The sequence below is a fragment of the Eschrichtius robustus genome, chromosome 9, assembly GCF_028021215.1.
Source record: "Eschrichtius robustus isolate mEscRob2 chromosome 9, mEscRob2.pri, whole genome shotgun sequence".
NCBI classification, from domain to species: Eukaryota; Metazoa; Chordata; class Mammalia; order Artiodactyla; family Eschrichtiidae; genus Eschrichtius; species Eschrichtius robustus.
The window spans coordinates 35669208-35690207 of record NC_090832.1 but is presented as its reverse complement, the minus strand read 5'-3'; the positions used below and the strand labels follow the sequence as shown (position 1 = coordinate 35690207).

The 21000-nt window shown below is 36.4% G+C and overlaps 1 protein-coding gene across 1 annotated transcript in view; it reads left to right on the top strand.

Moving 5' to 3' along the window:
* The window catches only part of RSPO3 (R-spondin 3), a 75493-nt gene that overhangs the window by 20778 nt on the left and 33715 nt on the right, over positions 1-21000 (top strand). Inside the window, exons 2-4 of the mRNA XM_068551527.1 lie at positions 9963-10154; positions 11731-11877; positions 16582-16779. Of these exons, the coding sequence (XP_068407628.1) occupies positions 9963-10154; positions 11731-11877; positions 16582-16779 (537 nt within the window). The remainder of the gene's footprint in view (positions 1-9962; positions 10155-11730; positions 11878-16581; positions 16780-21000) is intronic.

Here is a 21000-nt window from a genome sequence, read left to right as displayed (position 1 = left end):
GAGAATTTCCAGTAATCACTGAATAAATACTTAGTTGTGAGGATGGCCATGATGTGATACTGAGAGTGTGGTATTTGTATCACCTGCATCACATTCACCTGGGGTGCTTCTTATAAATGCAGCTACCTAGGCCCACCTCTTCATTCACAAATCAAAATCTTTTGGAGTAAAACCTATGCATCTGCATTATTAACAAGTACTCCAGGTCATTTTCACATACAGTAAAGTTTGAGAACCACAGGCATAGACCTTCACGTTCTCTATACCATTCTGGTACCATTTCCATGGCATGCCTGACCTCCTTCAGTCTGTTTAAGCAGTTTCTTGTCGTCAGTGTGTTGCTAGAGTCCCAGAGGACTTCTTGCTCAGAATGTTGTTTGAGACCACCATTGATACCCATTAAAAGCTGTGCCTGCAGTCCTTAAAATGTAGCCCCTCTCTATGACTGTTCGTGAATCCTTGGCTCCTCAAGGTTCCCCAAATCTGTGTTAGAAAGAAACTTCAGCATCTGCCCTCTCTCCTGTCTCCTTGCTTGGAGGCTTTTGAGGAGTTATTATTGACTAAAGCTTCCAGCTACCTTGAATAAGAGTGGAAAAAGTACAAGGATGTGCTTGGTACTTCTTGAGTAAAACAAAATGTCTTACACTTACTGATCTGTAACGAGTGCCTGTAAGAGTGCTAGGTGCTCACACATGGTCTCACTTAATCCCCCCAGTGTCTATCGAGTAGATATTTTCAGGTTGCAGATGAGGAAGCTTAGGCTCAAAGAGGTTAAGCAACTATTGTCTAAATAAATAATCAGACTCTTATTTGTGAACTCTTCGACACAGATTATTGGTTTTTTTCATCTTTGGATGTTCACCAACTAGCCCAGTGTCTGGATGTTAGAAAACTTAATTGTTTAAATGAATAGCTAGATAAAGAGGTACCTTCTGGTTTTTCAGTTAGTAAACGTCAGAACTCTGTTTGAGTCCAAAGCCAGTTCTCCACCGCCCATTTCCTGTGCTCCTCTAGGGAACATGCAAGCCCCATTTCTGAATGAGGGGGTACCACAGTGAATCATGCACATAAATACAAAAATGCATCATACTCACAAAGGTGCATGTCAGCTCCTGTTCTGTCAGCAATTTTGTGAATCTAGGAGAAAAATCCACTTATTTTTTTCTGCTCAGGACTTTGGATGTCACACATAAAGCTGGATTTATTTAATGGTATACCCACTATTTGCACATCTTGTGCCTGTTAAAATATCACAGGTCCCTTGCCTGCTGTTTGCTTATGCTAAGACTTCGGCCATCAGATATGCTACTTTAGCATGCTATGTGGTGAGAAGATATAGGTTTATTCAGAATATAACAAAGTGGAGCTTGTTTTTAGCACAGACTGAAGTTTGTTTCATTCAAGAATGTGAACTTAGTAGTTACAGAATCACACCCATGCAGATTCATTACCATTAAACTATCACATTTTCTGTTTATGTTGATTTCTAATTAATTCTCTCCTTAAAAAAAAAAAAAAAAAGAATGGCTCTCTCTCAGCCAGACCGGAGCACATAATGATTCCCACTGTTGGATGAACACTGTTGGATCTGTCTCATGAAAAACGCTGTTATTACTGCCCACTAACTCATCAACAGGTCCTGGCTCTCTACAGAATCTGGGTCTCCATTACCCCTGTCCACGCCTTCTTATCCTCTATTCACCTCTGCTTGGGAACATGGCCACTTGGAGAAGGGGAAGCTTTCCCCCCAGTCAGCAACAGCTGGAGATGCTGATTCAGTACCTTACATTTTACACCCTTAGCAGAGTACTTTATGATAGATTTTCTACTTGTAGTTAGGAAAAAACCCCACTATTTTTGGTTCTACAAATGCTTTTTGTTGCAGTTTCAGCAGTAGTATCAACTATAGCTATCTGGTAGCTCATAGGAAAACTAATATGGTTTTCACTACTTTTGAAGAATCAACTTTGGAATTAGCCCTTAGGTTATTTAATTCATTTAACGGAAAAAAAAAAGAACATAATAGTGGGATTCTAAAAGGAAGGTTATAAGTGAAAACTATAATGCTGTTGCTCTAAATTATTTAGACTGTGTCAGTAGGCGTCACTAATGGCAAGAATTCAGAAAAACACAAAAAGGATTATATTCAAGATTGCAAAATGTTTTACTTTTTTACTCTTTTTATTTATTCTTATGACGTCTTACATATTTCATAACTTTCCTGTTTCTTTTCACCACCACCAACGCCCCCTCCCTCTCCACACACACACTCCAGTACAAGAGAATGAAAATTTAAAACCCCAAAGCAAACTAAAATTACTGCTAGAGGGAGGTGGGAGGAACAAAAGAGAAATAACATGTTCCCAAGAGCAAAGTACAGGTAGATCAATGTACAGTCTCTTCCAAGATTGCAATCTGAATGTAAATTCCCAAGTTATGTCTAGTTAGAACATTATCCTCTAATATAAAAATTAATAGGAAAACATGTTTTCGTGGAATACAAGATGCTGGTTCTGTTCCACGACCCATAAAATTAACAAAAATTAAAGTGAATAACTAAATCAGGCAAAAATGTGTTCTTTCCTTTCCTTCTGATATCTTACCAATGCAGAGTCTAAAGGTACTTGGTAGATAATCCCAGCTATTTACTTTGGTCGAAAAGGGTCTGTAGGATCTGGCTCTAACCTCCTTTTCTAACCTCATCTCATACCAGTCACAGCACTGCAGCCTCATTGGTGTCCCTTGTGCTGTTCCTCATGCCCTGTTCCTTCCCACAGGCTTTGCACTGGCAAAGGAACATGCCCTGTTCCTTCCCACAGTCTTTGCACCTGGGGTGCTCTCCCTCAGGTTTTCATGGCTGAGTCCTTCTCACCCTCCAGGTCTCAGCTAAAGGGTAAACTTCTTAAAGGGGCCTTTCCTGACCAGCATATTTAAAATAGCTTCCCAGAGTTATTCTCTGCTTTACCCACCTGTTTATTTCCTGCACAACACTCATCACAGTCTTTAATCATTTAATTTTTTGTTTACTTGCTTATTAGCCGATTAACGTCATGAGATCGGGAACCAGATGTCTTATTCATTCCTACGTTTTCTGCACCATGTGTAGTGTTGGGCACATAGTAGTTATCAGATATTTTTGTTAAAAACCTTAATACTAGTCTCCACTATATATATATATGTGTGTATATAATATATATATAATCTATGTATATTAAATATATATTATATATAATATTATATATACTATATAATATTATGTATATAATATACATATATATATACACACAATGCAACCCACTTTCATCTTTCACTTCTAGTTCTGATGCTATAGCCTGTGGATAGACAAGACACAGCCATTGCCCACCAACTTGGCATCTAGTTCCAAATATTCATCGTATCTTAGATTTCGGGAATTCTATATCTGCCATCATTTGCTAGCCATGTTCTTAATATTTTGAGCTGGCTTGATTTTAGTGGAAAGTCTAGCTAATTGCTACTTAATGTTAGGTCTGTTTTATTGCTGTGGTTTTATTTTAAAGTATTTATAGAATATAAATATTAGACTCCCTTCAGGAAATTATTATTCAGTAAGAGAAAAAGAAAGATTTTCCAAGTTTTCCAAGAAATAGTTTCCATTAAAAACAGTATGTTTCCCACATAATAATGGTGGAGCCCTAACTGGGCTGTATTCAGCAGCTGGTGAATACATTCCTCTCTGAGACTGTTAGGAATTTTGTGAACCCATTGGTCTGGGCACAAACTTTCAGAGTATCAGAAGTTGGTTCACTGGGACAAAAGATGTGGCAGACTCAATGATTTTAACTGCTTCAGGTCAGTTCATGTCTGTGCTATTGATTTGACAAAAGACCAAATAGAATGTGTTGGTGTCATGTGTCTAATACAGGCACACACACACACACATGTGAGCATACATTTATATATTTAAATAGCATAGGTGAATTTTAATTCATTTAATGATTAAAACATTGGTATATGAAGACATTAAAATCATCAGATGATACACAGTACTTCAAAAATAGCAAAATCTATATATGTATATATATAAACATGTTGCTCTTTTAACAAATTATTAGTCAAAAATAATAATAGAGGACTATGATAGACCTCTGTTCATCCAGGTATCATTGTTTAAGAATGTAAAGGAGTATTGTATACCAGTAAGCGATTATATTTATTTAAGCAGCTTTTGATATTTTGCTGTCTATACCTAATACTCCCAAGTTGCCCAGATGGTTCTAGAGATCTTAGCCATTGTCAGTTCTGCCCTAAAAGCTTTAACCTATGAACAAATAAGAAACATTGACTCTCAATATTTTCTGGGGTTGATTCAACAGAATTTGAAAGAGACTGCCAAGTTATTCAAGTTTTTAACATTAGATTTTTCTTAAAGTGAATATTGCAAAACATTCCAAAGGAAACATGAAACATCTCTTTCCACGACCAAAAGATTACATTAAACTTAAAAATGATTCTATAACAATCGAGTCATAAGATCTGATAGAAATGTGCTGTCCTAACTTAGGCAACAAAAAAGTCTCCATTTTCACTAGGTGCATGGATAACTGAAGTAAATGGCACCTAGAAAAGCTTTCATTACGTTATTTTGAATGATTTATTTCATAATTAAGCATCCTCAAAATGTATGTGATTCAAACTTAGTTTCTTTACTATGTGCTTTAACATCGTTATTTTTTAAAAAAACACAAATAAATGGCTTATATTTTATATTTATTGCTTTCATCCATTCAATAATCAAAAACTCTTTAGTGAAGGGACTTCCCTGGCAGTCCAGTGGTTGAGACGCCGCGCTTCCCCTACATGGGGTGCGGGTTCGATCCCTAGCCGGGGAACTAAGAGCTTGCATGCTGTATGGCCAAAGCGGGGGTGGGGGGGGAACAACTCTAATGAGGACCTATTCAGTAAGCAGCTACCCTGTGTAGAAGCTGAGAATTATCCGGAAAATTACGAAGAAATTCTCTAGACCGACTATATTTCTGCCTTCGAGAAGCTTCCAGTGAATGCGAACATCCTTTAAAAGGAGAGGACATGGAAGAAAGGACAGATGTAAAAGTAACTTTGATTATAGAATTTCACCTGTCTCTTCTCCCTAACCTGTCTCCTAAGGCCACTACATGGAGAAGAGCAGACAGTGAATGTTGTGAAGACAAGAATGCTTTAGGGAGAATCTGTATTTTTCACTGGTTAAAAATAAATTTATCAAGTTGGTTAATTTATTAACTTTTGATTATCTGAATTATAAAATCAATGTTACCTTCATGTGTTTAGCACTTCCTTTGAACTTAGTCGAGCCTATTATAAACCTAAAGTCTGTTAAATTTTGTACTTCTGGAAATTCTCTAGCCACAGATAAATGACTCTCAGAGGTAATTGACAGCATGCAATAATGGATTTCTTCTGCATAGCAATTTACAGTAGGTGTTAATATTTGCAGTTGGGCTGTAGAAAGGGATTAAAGTAAGGGAAACCCTTGAAGTTTACACTTAAATTGTTACAGAAACATAACTTAGATTCCAATGCTGCAGTTGGTTTGGTATATCATAAACATTGAAAATAACAAAGATTGTGTATTTTCCAAATGCTCTAGTACCATTTAAAACTCTATGTTCTGCACATTTTATCAAAAAAGTTGAATTAACTATCATGACAGTAGCCTTTAGGAACAGTTGCATCAGTTACACATCACAAGATTCAAACAGAGAAATAGTAGGAAGACTTGCCTAACAGCTAGAGAAATTGAAGTCACTTACACAGGGAGTATCGACAATTCAGACACTGAAAATTGGTTTAAGTTATGCATTAAGGTATACTCTTCACATTTAACTTTCGTATACAAGTTAAGAAAAGATACTTTCCTCTTTCCCAATTTTAGGAAAATATATCCAAATTTGACCATGTATTTGAAGCATTTGTAATCAGAATGTCCCAATTTAAAGTTCGTATGAATTCTGCCCATTTTTTCACTTTATATTTACCCATGTTACACACCTAGAGTTTACTTATATATAAACAGATTAGTACCAGATATCAAAGATCTAGGTTCTAACCTTTGATCTAAGTTCACTATTTGTCCAGCAGTTTACAGCATTTCTTTGAGTCCTCGTTTGGGGTTCCAAAATAAATAATTGTGATAGCTTCTACCCTTACTAACAGCAGTTTCCACGGTTAATTTAGCCTTCTATGAGATGCATGCAAAAGTGGTAAAAATTGAAAGCAAAAGTGGTATGGAAACAGAGTATTACTAAAATTAGCTGATAATGTATCTTTTCCTTATTTGGACTACTATTCCTTCTTCTGGCATCTTCGGCACCTCCCCCTTTCAAGATCTCTTCTCTAATTAAAAGACTCTCACGTACATCCTAGCAACCATCACGATATTAAACTCCATCTACTAAGCGTCACGTTTTGGACAGTTCACAAAATCTGCAAAATCAGTGATCCCAAACCACGTTTATATTTGTAGACCTTCTTATTCTATGTACCTTGCCACAGCCCTCCAACTGTGGCTTTTATTCAGCCATCCCTTTCCTTTCTCTTCACTGGCCACAACGTAAAACACAAATCCTCTTACTTATTCAGTCCACATTCTGTTGGTCAGCATATTTGATTGAGCCCACCTCCTAAATATCCTTGGAACATGCATCCCTCTCTCACCACATTGCACTGTCTCTGCTATATTTTAAGCTCGCATCAGTCTTTTTACCTTGATCCTTACGTTAGTCTCCTAGCTTCCATGGCTGCCATGCTGCCAGGGAAATTGCCTTTCTGATACAGATGGGGTCGTATCACTCACCAGATTCAAGTCCTCCAAATCTACAGAATAATTTCTTTGGCAGAGCCCACAAGGGGTTTCATAATCTAGATCTATCCTGTGCTTCCAATTTTCTTGATGTGTCTCATACCTCCATTCACCACTACTTAAGCATCAGTTGCATGGAACTCGTGCCAGTCTCCTTGATGGGGTAATTGTGGTATTCCTGCTTCCAGCCCCATCATGGCCACTTACATGCTCATAACTTCAACACATTTTCTAAGATTAAGTTCAAACGTTAGATATTCTGTGAAACCTCCCCACCACCAACCCCTCCAATGCTCATATAAAATAGTAGTACAAAACATTGTTTGCAAAAAAAGTGATTCAGAAATAGAAAATGAAGGTATAACTAGAGTGGGGAAAAAAGAAGCAGCATGACAAAGTAGAATTCTATTTTCTCTCTTAGAATTATAAGATTTTAAGACTGAAAGGGCTGTTACAGTCAATCCAGACCAAAGTTTTCTGTGGTTTCCATATAAAAAGTAAAAACTCTTGCCTTAAGATGAAGTTTGGGAAATTTGTATCTAGTTGTGTCATACCAACTGCATAATTTGAGTGATCCTTGTACAGGGTTCAAGAAAGCAAAATGTCATGCTACTCAACTGTAAAAGAATCTAGAATCATGGAATCTGAGCTTCATAGTCTCAATTTTTCTTACTTCCCACAGCATAATACTTAACCCTTCCTGAAGAAATAAAGTTGGCCATTATTTGTACCTGCCCATATTCAAAATTCCCTGATTAAAAACAAACAGAAATTTTCTTTGCCAGTTAGGACAATCATATCTTCTTTAATTTTTCAAAACTCTGCTTTGTCAAAAACTTTTGTCTAAAAAGGCAAAATATGGGGAAAAAAGAGTGATTGTAGTACCATGTGTGAGTTGAATGTGCTACAGTTCATCAGCAAAAGTTTTAAAGAGGGAATTAAACAAGACACTTCGGTACATCTCATAATTTGGGGCAAAATTGTTACTAATCCTGGGATCCATACAGAGGTCTCTCTGGCAGAAGTTTCCAGACATTCAAAACCCAAATTTTTAAATAAAATTTATTTCAAGATATATCAGTTTTTGAGGCTCAGAATATGTAAGTCATATTTATTTTCATAACTGATCAATTTAAAGTTATAATTGACAAAAGTCTCAATGTACTTAAACTTACAGTTGTGTTCCTTTGAGCAATTGCGTTTCAGAGATGAGACAGATTGATGTGGGTCAATCCAGTCCATCTTCATTTAAATTCAGTCACTTACTTTCCTGAACTTGGAGTGATTTTCTTTCAAACTGAGGTCCCGTTTTCCATCAGTAATTCTTATGAAAAGGTTTTACAGGTTTTGACCTACACCTCTCACTTTTTGAAATGGGTCGATTAGATTCCGAACACATGGAGCTCTCTTCACCCCTTTCTTTTTTAGGGTCTTTCCCAGATTAAAATATGTACACATTTTCTGTAAGTCTCCAATGCTGGAGTTCCTGGCATGAAAAATGACCCTGTTCCTTGGAAGGCAGTATTCATTTACAAGTCCCCCAGGTCCTGTAATGTCTAAACCTCCTGTGCCACTTTAGATGTCCGCCCCACCCCGCAGAGGAGCATGTACAGGAAGAGCAGACTGCCCTTCCCCCACACATTTCCTCAGTTTATTTACAAAACGTCTTGGAATGAGAATGAGCTGCTTGTGGTTCCTGTGGCTGATTCAGGGATGGTTTCCTCCAGGCAGAGAATGCTGGCCAACCAAATGACCTTTCTGCAGCTAACCCGTGCGCCCCTGTGGTAAGGCTGATCGGGCTTATGGGTACCCCTTCTAACTAAGCCTGGTGGGATTTGTTTTTGCAGTAAAGAACTTAGCAATAATCAGACATCACTGTGAAGACAGACTTAGTCATTGCAAGGTCCCTCCCCGCACCAACAGTAGTCAGAGAAGCACGGGGATGCCTTTGCACTCTTGTGCCTCAACCTTGCTTCTCATAGGGTCAGGATTATTCCCTTCTGAATTCCTGAAGGGACAATAAAGCTATTAATATTGTATATGAATAGAGAATACATTAGGAGAAGAAATCATCCCAAACACCAGCTACATGAAGGATGCACCTCAGTCAGCAGTTTTCCATCAGCTCACACATAGGTGTCTATGACCAGTTAACAGTCATAAAAAAGGTTTAAAGTTGTGAAGATCTCAAGTAAACATGAATCTTCCAAATGTTTGTATTTGTTCAGACTTGCTAATGAATATTCTCACCACACATATTGGTGACTCTTAGAAACCCTGGGATTCTCAGGGATACGTGTAGTAGTAGCCCTTAGAAAGGACTGGTCGTGTCCTCACCAAATATATATTTCACTTAAGTAAATGAAAGATGAGGGCACAAAAACTATGAGACTTCTCTCCCAAAAGATCAAATATTGAAGATAACTTATAGTAAATATTATTATAAATACTTACATATGATCCACGTGGAACTACTGATAAGATAAATCACATTTTCACCGTTATATCAATTTGAACTGATAAATATTAAACTCATGTGAGAAAAAATGTTTCAGGAAAGCATTGGCAGGGAGTGAGGTGCTGAATAGCTACATAGTTGCAGAATCAGTTTGCTTTGAATCAAAGAGTGAAATGGTGTTCTCAAATAGACCAGAGTTGAAAAAGATATCTTAAAAATTAGTGTCATTACTCAGATTAAGCCCCAGTCTATGTTGTCATCCTTATTTGAAGACATTAGAGACATCCACCACATAAATGAAAAGCAAAACTAATATGTATTGATTTCAATGAGTGAGCACAAAATACCCGTCTCTGATCTGCCAGGGTGCTAGCTCAGTGAGGATACTTCCACTAGGTATATACTATCTATAAATATTTTGAGGCAGTATATTCTTATTTTTCAAATGCTCAGATTTTAAGAACTTTGAAATTAAAACAATATATGTATGTATTAAAGGGAAATACCAGATCACAGAAAAGAGGGAAAAATTCCCAACTCATTCACCCATTACCACCAAATTGAAAGCTAATAAAAGAAAACGTGTATCCTGCCCAGAGAATGTCATTGAACTTCTATATCTATCATTTAACTTTCATTTTTGTCTTTCTACATTTGTCCCCCTAGTGCATCCTAACGTCAGTCAAGGCTGCCAAGGAGGCTGTGCAACGTGTTCAGATTACAATGGATGTTTGTCATGTAAGCCCAAACTATTTTTTGTTCTGGAAAGAATTGGCATGAAGCAGATTGGAGTGTGTCTCTCTTCATGTCCAAGTGGATATTATGGAACTCGATATCCAGATATAAATAAGTGTACAAGTAAGTGTCTACACAAAATTATGTTTTTATCTCATCCTTGGGGGACTTTCCAGATTTGAAATGGCCTCTAGCCATATTTGTAATATTCAGTGTTACGTAAATAATAATATTTACCTGACACTTAGGCTAAACCATACTTGAACTTAGCCCTCAGGGCAGGAAGATTTTCACCGCTATTAAAAAATACTACAGTTTTGAGGGGTGTTTTTTTGTAAAAACAAAAACTGAGAACGTGGCTATCATTCACTGAACCTGTAGAAAGGTACCGCAAGCACCAGTGCCACCTGAGTTCCCACCACCATCACAAAATCCAAGTATTTAATGACCGAAAGAAGTAATTCAGCTATTTTCGCTTCAAGAAGGATTCCAGTACAGCAACTGAAACATTTATTTATCAGTTGGAATTAAATGTTGGAAACACTCTCAGATCACATCTCATCTGGACTGAAAGTTTACTCTCCACACAGTAGACCCAGTAACCTTTCGAAATGTAAATTAGGAAATATCACTACTCTAGCATACATCACATGTGGCCCTGCCTTCCTCTCCATACTCAGCTCCTACGACTGCCCCTCAACCACTTTGCACTAACCTCACTGGCCTTCTTGCAAGATCTTCCCACTTCAAGGCTTTTGAAATGACTGTTGTACACTCACTGTCCTGGCAGTTTGGAAAACTCTTTGCCCACACCTTTGCTTGGCGGGCTCTCTCCTTTCATTCAAGATTCTGCTCAAATGTCACCGTCTCACAGAGGCACTCCATGACTGTCTTGTCCAAAATAATCAACCTCTTCCCCTCATCAGTCATTTTTTATATCTTTTTCTTACCTTTTGTTTTTGTCGTTATTTTTTCCAGAGCACTTATCACTCTGGAAGTAGACTGCCTAGTTTCAAAGACCACTCTGCTCTGTGGTCCTGAGCTAATTATCTAACCTTTCTGAATCACAGTTTCCTTCTCTGTAAAATGAGAATCATAATAGGGGCTACCTCACTGGGTTATTGTAAGGTTTAAATGACAATATTGTAAAATACTTGTAGCAGTGTATGACATACAGTAATCACCATATAAGGATCAACTATCATTACTGTTTATTGTATCTCCCCTCCTAGAATGTAAACTTTGTGAAGTATGGGCCTTATCTCTCTTTTGTATGCTGCTGTCAATGTACCTAGAAAAGGGCTTGGCAGACAGTAGGCAATCAAATATTTGTTGAATTAACAAATAGACCTCAAGAGCAGCATGAAGGCAATACCCTAGTACATTTCATTCAAGTTCTAATGAAACATTTTCACTATCATTTAATATAAATAGATGCTTGGTCTTATAAGCATTCTTGTCAAAAATTTTTTCATAAGGCAATAAATACAATAATTTTGAAATCAATGACTGGTGTACATCAACTAAATGACTATGGAGGAATCTTTAATTTGGTTTGGCAAAATAATTTTGAGCCTAAGTGTTTGTTTGACATACAAGTTGCATGTGCCTGTGTTGTAAGCATACAGAACTGGACCAACAATAAATAGTTAACTGACGCTAATGGAAGCATATTTCTCTTTTCCTTTTTCGTTTTCAGAATGCAAAGCTGACTGTGATACCTGTTTCAACAAAAATTTCTGCACAAAGTGTAAAAGTGGATTTTACTTACACCTTGGAAAGTGCCTTGACAATTGCCCAGAAGGGTTGGAAGCCAATAACCATACCATGGAGTGCGTCAGTATTGGTGAGGAGGAGCTCTAAGACTTAGGAGGGATGAGAAATACCAGAGATAATGTCAGTCTCCATGGAAATGCTGCTCAAAGTCCTGTCTCACAAGAGCCTGAGGGACCACCTCTAAGAGGCTCGCTCCCTCCTTCTTTACAAAGATACCATCCTAATGGGCCTTACTATCGTGTATCACAGTAAATTTAACACCCTGTGCGTGCACCGTTATTTCTTAGGGACCATCGATAACTGTTTCGACTATTGTGATCATTACAGATTTATTCTGTATCATTATCTAATGAAGTTTTACTTATAGTAATTTATATGTATACACGCACACTTACATATATATATATATATATATATATATATATATATACACACACACACAAACACACACAAATTTGATCTTGAACTAAATTTCCACCTTAGGTTAAGAGTTTCCACCTAGATCTAATGCCAACCAGTGACCAAACTTATTTTCCAAAAGGAGGAAACATATTCTCTGGATACAGCCCTTTAATACTCGGTAGATGGATCAAAGACTTAGAGAACTGGATCTGATATGGTTAAAAGAAATCTCACTTTTTTCTCTCACACTGCTTTGCTGAAACACCCTGCTTGCACAGGTATTCAGAGACAAGGAGAGGATTTTGGACTTAAACTGACAGAAGGACACAGTCCCAGGGCCTGATTAATTGCAGGCTGAGTTTCCTGGAGGGGAGGTTCCTCAGACAAGTTGTTTGTCTAATAACGGATCACTGTCAGGCTATATTTTCCCTGTTTTAAATGGTGTGCAGCTACTACAGCTACGAGCTTGGTGAACAGTTGGGGAGCAGATGCTAAACCAAATGGGGAAACAGCATACTAAATCTCAGAATCCCCTGGGCAAGAGCTGCAAGAACCTTTTGAGGCTGTAGTGCTGTTGGCAAATGCACACAATTGTCCCCTTGATTCAGTACAAGATAGTCTCCAGGACACCCCTGGGCTCCCCACAGACAGATCCATTAGAATCTTAAGTACTGGAGTAATAACTCTAAAGTGGTGGTTTAACCATTTCAGGTCCACATGAGACATTTATTTCTAAACAAAGTTTTTGTGAGAAGGAAACAAATAGATGATATTTTAAAGATAATCTCAGAAGCATCTGGAAAACAACTTTCCTGAAACAGCTCATGGCTCAATTTGGTTCAGTCTTATTTTTTCCTCTAGTCAATAAAAACACAGAAAAATAACTTAGAAATAGGGTAAAAGGTACATGAGAAAGCACTTCAAGTTCATCTCTCTGTAGGTCCTGAGGGCTGATGATTAGAGGTGATAACTTCCAAACTGTGGAGAAAATAGGAAACAGTTCTGAAAATATTCAAGGACAGAAATTCAGGATAAGTTGCGGAAAGTCTGTGATATTGCTCTACCCAGGAAAGGGGCGAATGTTTAGATTTTCTTAGTTGTTGAAGGTGTAGCATCAGTCCTTCAAAGGCCATTTATTTAAATGTGTTAATGCTTTCCTATCAGAGAGCATTTAACACCTGGCACTGTTGAATTAGCTATTAAGGCTTCCTGCTAATTTATAATACTATTTAGACAAAGACTGTTTGGTTAACACAATTACGTTTAAGAAACTTATATATTTTAGAATAGGGGTTAGCAATCTAAAAGCCATTTAGTGAATCAGGCTCATTGAACAGATAGGTGTAAATGACCTAGGACATAGGAATAGGCAAATCAACAGCTTCAGTTCCCAGCTGGCTCTTGTTGCTTGCTCCATACGGGATGTCTCCCATCACGTGGTGTCTGGCCTGCAAGCACTGTGTGGGCCATGCCCGTGGGCTTGCCTCAGAATTTCACAAAAAATGATGACTTGCTTGATGATCACAAAGGACCATTAAAGGCTGTTCCTTTAACAAATATGAAAACTAGGACCCAGAGAGCTGAAATGGTGATCCCAAGGACACAATGTGAGTTATCGTCAGTGCTATAATTAGTACCTCTACTCTAGCTCTCCAGGGCAGAGGTTGAAGAATGTGTCTCTCCCTTTGCTAAAATCTATACTGCATGACTTGTTTCTTACCCAGATTTTAAATTGAGAGAACATGTCATAAACAGAGAAAACACCACCTTCATACAGAGCTAGGGTAAAAGATTTATGTCACAACATACCCACTCCTCATGGTTTGCAAGTCAAATTAAGCAAAAATGTCGACTGAAGCCAATTTTATAGGAGAATGTATTTCTTCCACTTTGTGCTCCAGAAATTTGCTTCCTTTCTGCACTGTCATTCTGCCATCCTCATTGCTCTTCTTGGAGAGTTGGTGCTGTTCAACTAGTCACAGAGGGAAGATATCTAGCTCCAAACAGTGAGTAGCAGAGAACATGGCCTTGCTATGTTCTCTCTGGAACTGTGCAGTCAGGCAGCAAGAATGAGAACAAATGAATATTACTGGTGAAATATCCAATTCAACTTTTCTTCCAATTCAAGAATCCCTTTTACAGCATTCCAGGCTGATGATCAACCACACCATGACCACTTCCAGGGACAAGGAGCTAACTACATTTTTGAGACACTTGTTTCATTAGTGAACAGTTAAACGTTCCAATGTTAAGATTGTTCTTAATACAGAAGATAGAAGAAATGCAGTTTCTGTTGAGCAGTTCTGTTTTTTTCTTAATTACCTCTTAACCAAATAGAGCCCCAGATCTATATTGTTCAGTTAATGACCTGAATACTACTTAAATCAACCTATTTGTTGTCTTTACATGATCAACAAAGTGTCCATTCTTTCCAAAAATATTTTTTGGATGCTAACATTAAAGGTTCATTCGAAAGTATTTAGCTAAGAAAATTTCTTCTCCTCTCAAGGCCTTTTAACTATCCCATCTTATTAGAGCTCTTTATATCTGAACTCGCTAGTTGTGAATATTTTTCCTCCTTCTTCTTCAATGGAATCATCTAAGATTGGCACTAAAATTTCATTTTTAGAACCATTCATCATCTGACTAAAGACTCATAGCTACCTATGTTGTAATTTTTTATATCTGTTTTTCTTAAGTCTAGGTGTACATTTGCCTAGACCATCTTTGCTCTTATGAAAATCACCAAAGTTTGGGTCATTTCCACATCATGTAATTTTTTTCTAATTTAGTCCATGTAGTTCTGGCATTAAATGAATACTGGACAAAGTTACAGCTCACAAACTTGGATTTTTATTTTTCCATTTGCTTTCTTGGAGGTGTTTTTATTTGTATGTGCAAAGCTCCCCTACTTTTTAATGACTAATATTGGGATCAGAGATATGACCTTAACCGGCAAGAGATTATGATATCATTAAGTGATTTGGTTGCTCTCTTCTTTAACCAACTGAACATGAAGACTCCTTTGAAAGTGGTTCAGTAAAGTTCATTTAAGTTCATAGAAACTTAAATTCACTTATCTAATCATTTCCATTCAACTCTGTGTTGCATTCAGATACCTGAAAGTGACTGAAAAAGCATGTGAAAAAAATGTATTGTGAATGGTTTTAAATTTCTGAAACATTTAGGTTATATTTCTTGAGGTTGTATGAAAAATAGTACTCCGCTCTAAAATAAGGATTCTTTAAGTCAGAAGGCAGCAAGGTTACTGGGAATTTGTTTTTGTGGAAAGAGAGTCATATCATCTGAAAGAGTTACTGTTGCAAGTTGCAACTGTTACTGTTGCAAGTTGCAACTGTTACTGTTACAAGTTGCAAGTTGCAACTGTTACTGTTGCAAGAGTTTCCGTTGTAAGTCAGGAAATTTTATGAACATAAATATAAGAATATCACCTTGCAGGTGTTTATTTTTATTAGAAGTGCAAAAATCTGTTATAATACCTTGTAAAGTCAAGATTGAAAAGATTGATACACACAGAAAAAGGGAAAAATCTACAAAAGAAATTTTAGAAAAAGTATATCAGTTCACCCGAGAAATCAGCCAGTCAGGTGAATTCTAGAAGCAGTTTATCAGATGAAATTGACCCAGAATTCACTTAAAATAGATACTGCTATGCCTGATCTACACCCATGAACAAATGACAATATTGAAGTACTCAAGAAAAGGCACATGAAGTAGAAAAAGCAGTGAGTTGTAGGCCAAGGACCTGAATTCATTTTTTGCTTAATCATTCTCTAGCACAGAAGTTCGCAAAGTGTGTTCTCAGTACCTGCAAATGTGCATCACGTGTATCATTAGAAATGCAAATTCCCAGGCCCCACCCCAGGCAACTGAATTGGAAACTCTGGGAGGGGAGAGGTCCAGCATTCTTTGTTTTAGCAAGTCCTCCCTGCAGGTGATTCTGTTGCACACTAAACTTTGAGAATCAATTCTCGAGTATGTAATAATGACTAACCTATCAAGTTATGGTCAGAATCAATCAATAATTGTAGCAGTGCTCTAGAAATTGTAAAGCATTGGTCAGTTGTGAATAATTATATTCATGCCTGGGTTAATCAAATCTACAGTGAAAAGTAAACCCAATGCAAGAGTGAGTTTACCTGATAATATGAGGACCAAAAAGTGGAAAACATTCTATTCCTGCTTTCAGTTTCTCTTTGTTTTATCTTTAAGTCATCTTGCCCAACTTTGTTCTGCAGGATTTCTGCTCAGAATTTGGGCAAGTATTGATGGAAGCAAGCCTTCTTGTTTATTTAACAATTGTGAAACTATGTGTGAGCGAACTGAGGCTGTTTCTGGTGTTCTGTTTCAGTGCACTGTGAGGCCAGTGAATGGAGTCCTTGGAGTCCATGCACGAAAAAAGGAAAAACATGTGGCTTCAAAAGAGGGACTGAAACACGGGTCCGAGAAATAATACAGCATCCATCAGCAAAGGGTAACCTGTGTCCCCCCACCAGTGAGACAAGAAAGTGTACAGTGCAGAGAAAGAAGTGTCAGAAGGGAGAACGAGGTACAATCATACTAACAACATGTGCTTGTTTGAATCCTCATGATTTGATGCAAATTTCACTTTATTTCTTAGGAAACATTTATTATTATCACTCATGTCTGAAAACCCTAAAATGTGTACCAAACAAAGAATATGTTGGCTATAAGTTACAGAATATCGATGTGGTAATTTTTTAAAGTGGAGCTTGATATCAGAACTTTAAACTACACAAAAGTGTGCTAATTGATTCTTAGGAAAGGGGGCTGCATTATAAGCATATAATATATGCCTATATCTTCCTTTGGGACCATTATCTTTCCTATCATCCACCTTCCTAGTACCTGGAAAACTTAGGGGAAGCCTCAGAAACACAAGGTCTAATAATAACATTTGGTACACGAGCATGGTGAATACCAGCCATCAGCTTACTCCTTTCTTCATTGCCTACAAACCAAAGTAGCGCAATTAGGTGTTAAGCTTTTGTAGCTAAACATATTTTAAAGGTTACATATTTTATAAGTATAATACAAGCATTCGTGACATTTTATCCCCAGATTTTTTTTCATATTACAGTAATTTCATACATCAGATTATAGAACCTACCAAATCAATATTAAATAACTCTGTGTAAGGGCTGTTCTGAAGTCGTATGAGTGCCAAGGAAAAATATGTCATTTAATCTGATGCTTTAAGGTGATTAAACTTCCATATAGAAGATCTGCAGTTGTTGACTTTTAAAATATAATTATTCCATCTTTCTCACTAATCCTCAGCACCACTGCCTACAAATATGTTATGTAGCTATTGGTGAGCCTATAAATGATCCTCTCATTTAATTGCAGCTTGGCTGACTCTGTAGTTGAACTTCCTTTGCTTATTTCATTCATTCATTCATTCAACATCATTTTATTGAATTTTTATTTTATGGCCACACATAGTGCTAAGCCCTGGGGATTCACAACTGAATAGGGTCCCATCTCTATCCTGAAGTTCTACTCAGAGTCCAGTGAAAGGTTGAGATGTTTAAGCAGATAATCACAATATCACATAGTAAGAGAGGTTTGGTGTGTGGAAAATTTTGATGGAAACACAGAAGAGGGTGCTGTGAAAACTTGAACTTTGCTCATACAAGAAAGAACTTGGGTCACCCATACTTTGCAGTGTCTTTCACTGTACTAAAAGACCAAACTGACCATCATCAGGATGGATACAGCCTGTCATTGCCATTAGTAATCAAGTAGTTAATGTGATAAACTTTTTGAATACATGGATTATTTTAAGGGAACTTCAAGTTTTTGTAAATTTATAAGAGGTTTTGATTAAAATTAGGTTTAAGGAATGAAAGTTGGCTAGTGAAAAAGGTCTTTCTGGCATTTGTTACCAATTAATTTAAAACATCTTAGATTTTAAAAGTTGGATTTGGAAATCAAATATTTCATCACTCTACTTGTTGGTAAGCTCCCATAGCCGTACATTTACTTATGTTTACTAAATTTTCTTAAAATTTAATGACTTACAGGTGGTCTTTGTTCATATTATTCTTTCCACAAAGATTCTACATTACTAATCAGTATTTAGTATACTTTGCTTTTAAAATATAAGTGAAGAAAATCTCATCCAATAGAAAAATTAAATTATGATACTAATTACATTTTTTTCTTTTATTTGAGGATGTGGTCTTCTAATATATTTTGCTAGCACTGACTTAAACATTAACATTGAAAATGTTAGTTTTTAAACTAGCAACAAATAAGATAAGTAATGCCATAAGAAGTTTAAAATAGTAACATAAGCTTGACTTAGAAGTTTCTTTCTGGTCCTTGTTTCTTCCCCTCTGAGTAGGATACAGTGACATTTTATGTTTACAAAGAAAATGTTATACAACTAGAAAATTTTAGGTGCTTTATTCTTTTTCAAATTTGATAATCCATAGACTACTAAGTAGGAAATGTGGATTACATGTATAATTAAATTCAAGATTTAGTTCCATTTTTATTTAATTTTCATTCATCTTTTTATATGTCTGTCAAAAATGACTTCTCAAGTAGCCTAGAAATTTAAGATAGGAAGGTAACCACTTCTCCCTTCATTCCTTACTTCTCTAACCTATTAGTTTTCTTAACTTCTCTTAATGGTAACTCAAGTATCAAAAATATATCTATTTGAATATGAAGAAACCAAATAGAAAAGTAATTATGACCCCTGGACATGCCACTGTATCAAATATCACATCAAAATAATAACACTACCCAGAGTCTTCATGTTTATATTGTATATCTCAGAGCTATACAATACTGATAAACAATAAAGTGATGAAGACATGATTTCTCCTACCACTAGAATAGCTATTGCTTGAGTTGCACCTAAATGATTGTAGATTCATAAAATAACATCATTTAGGTTCATGGCTGAGCATTTTCAGATGAGAAAACTAAAAGATAAGGTTTTTAAAAAAAAAATTTAGCCTAAAAGTCTTGAATTTAAACTTACATCTATCTTCCCTGCCTAAGAGGTTAACAATAGACAGAAGTAGATAACTCATATTTGGAAAAGGTATGCAGCATGTGTGCAGGATTCTTTTCTGCTGTGTTGTAATTGCCAAAGGCAAGGTCTCCAGGGAAGAATGATAAGATCCAGAAATGACTTTCTAAAATGTACACAAAGAAGAAGCTGAATAGGAGGAACTAGTTTTTACTAACAGAATGGATTATTCTAGTTGTGAGATGCATATTTATATATATGAACTTTTCATATATATATGAAAAATTGGTTGCAAAATCTTACACATACACACATTTTTCTTTACTAATATTCTTCTCATGCTTAGAATAGTTATAGTAAGTTAATCTGAGGAGACAAATGTCATTTCTGTAGCCCCAAATCTAAACTTTTATCTGATGTACTACTTGTTCGCACATTTAGGATTATTTCCCTTTACCTGGCATGCTGCCTTTTAATATCTTAACTTCTCCATCAATTACTAGCTTTAATAAGAAGTTATTACCATTGCAGTAGTTTCTAGCTTGAGCCTATCTCAATTGAATTATATATCTGAAATGTCAAAGATATATAACATTTATTTTAAGAGATTATGAAGGCTAACATATATACTAGTATCACATATGCCTTAAAACAATATATTTTAAATAGAAGTAAACAAGGAGAAAATGCACTCTTAATGGCTACCAACTCATACTTATTAACTCTTTTGATATATTGCGTGTAGCCATCTTAGATAAGGGGAAGTGAAACAGAACAGGGGAGCGTATATGTGTCTGCATTTGATGCAAAAGAGTGATTTTTTTTGTTTGGGTTTGAAGACAGGGTGCAAAGAAAGGAAGGTCACCAAAATGTTTCTCACTCATTTGTACATTTCTTTAATTAACTGAAGAGAATTTCCTGTAGGTACTGGGTTTTGAGGCAATTCACAAAGAATGAAAGAAATTTTGTTCTTTGGTGAATTGCATGAATAAGATCCTAATTACATGTAGTACATGATCTTGGGATAGAAAGGAGAGAGAAGAACAGAGTCATGAAAGAAATGGGGCAGGGTCTACTTTCTTGGTGTAAAGAAGAAATAGCATCCTTCCTAGCAGAGAAGGAGAAAAAGAATCCATTAAAATATAAATAAATAAAATGTCCAGAGACATTTCAAGGGAAGAAACAAGTGTGGGAATTATTGCATTATTTGAACATACTGAAGGTCATCTTATGTGCCTTCCCAAAATTAAAAGTACAGTTGTAAAATTCTACTAGGTTTTACATAGAAGAAAAGTGTTATATGTTAACTTACAAATTGCTATTAATCAGGTTTTCAAATACCAGTATTATAAATATGCATTATATTTATCATGAGCACTATATTTATAGTTACAGTAAAATTTGTTTTTAAAAAAGGAAACAAATAAAAAATGAGTCTGCTTTGTTCCCAGGTTTGCACCTCTGTCTTTTAGTTTACTTCTTAAAATCTTTATAACAACTACTCCAGTGATGAAGAGTTGAGTTTTCTACAGGAAGGATTCATATTAAAGATTCAGTCGAATTCAAAACAAGACATTTAGCCAAGATTTTCAGAACAGTTCTCAAAATCCAACTAGAAGGAGTCATTAGCTCAAAATTGTAGGATGCCAACTGGCTTGGAGAATTTTGATGATGGCCTCTCACCACCATCACCTCATGGAGGAGGACCAGCTGGCCTACAGACACTCATTCTGTTTAAGCACTGGAGGATGGGAGCTTTCT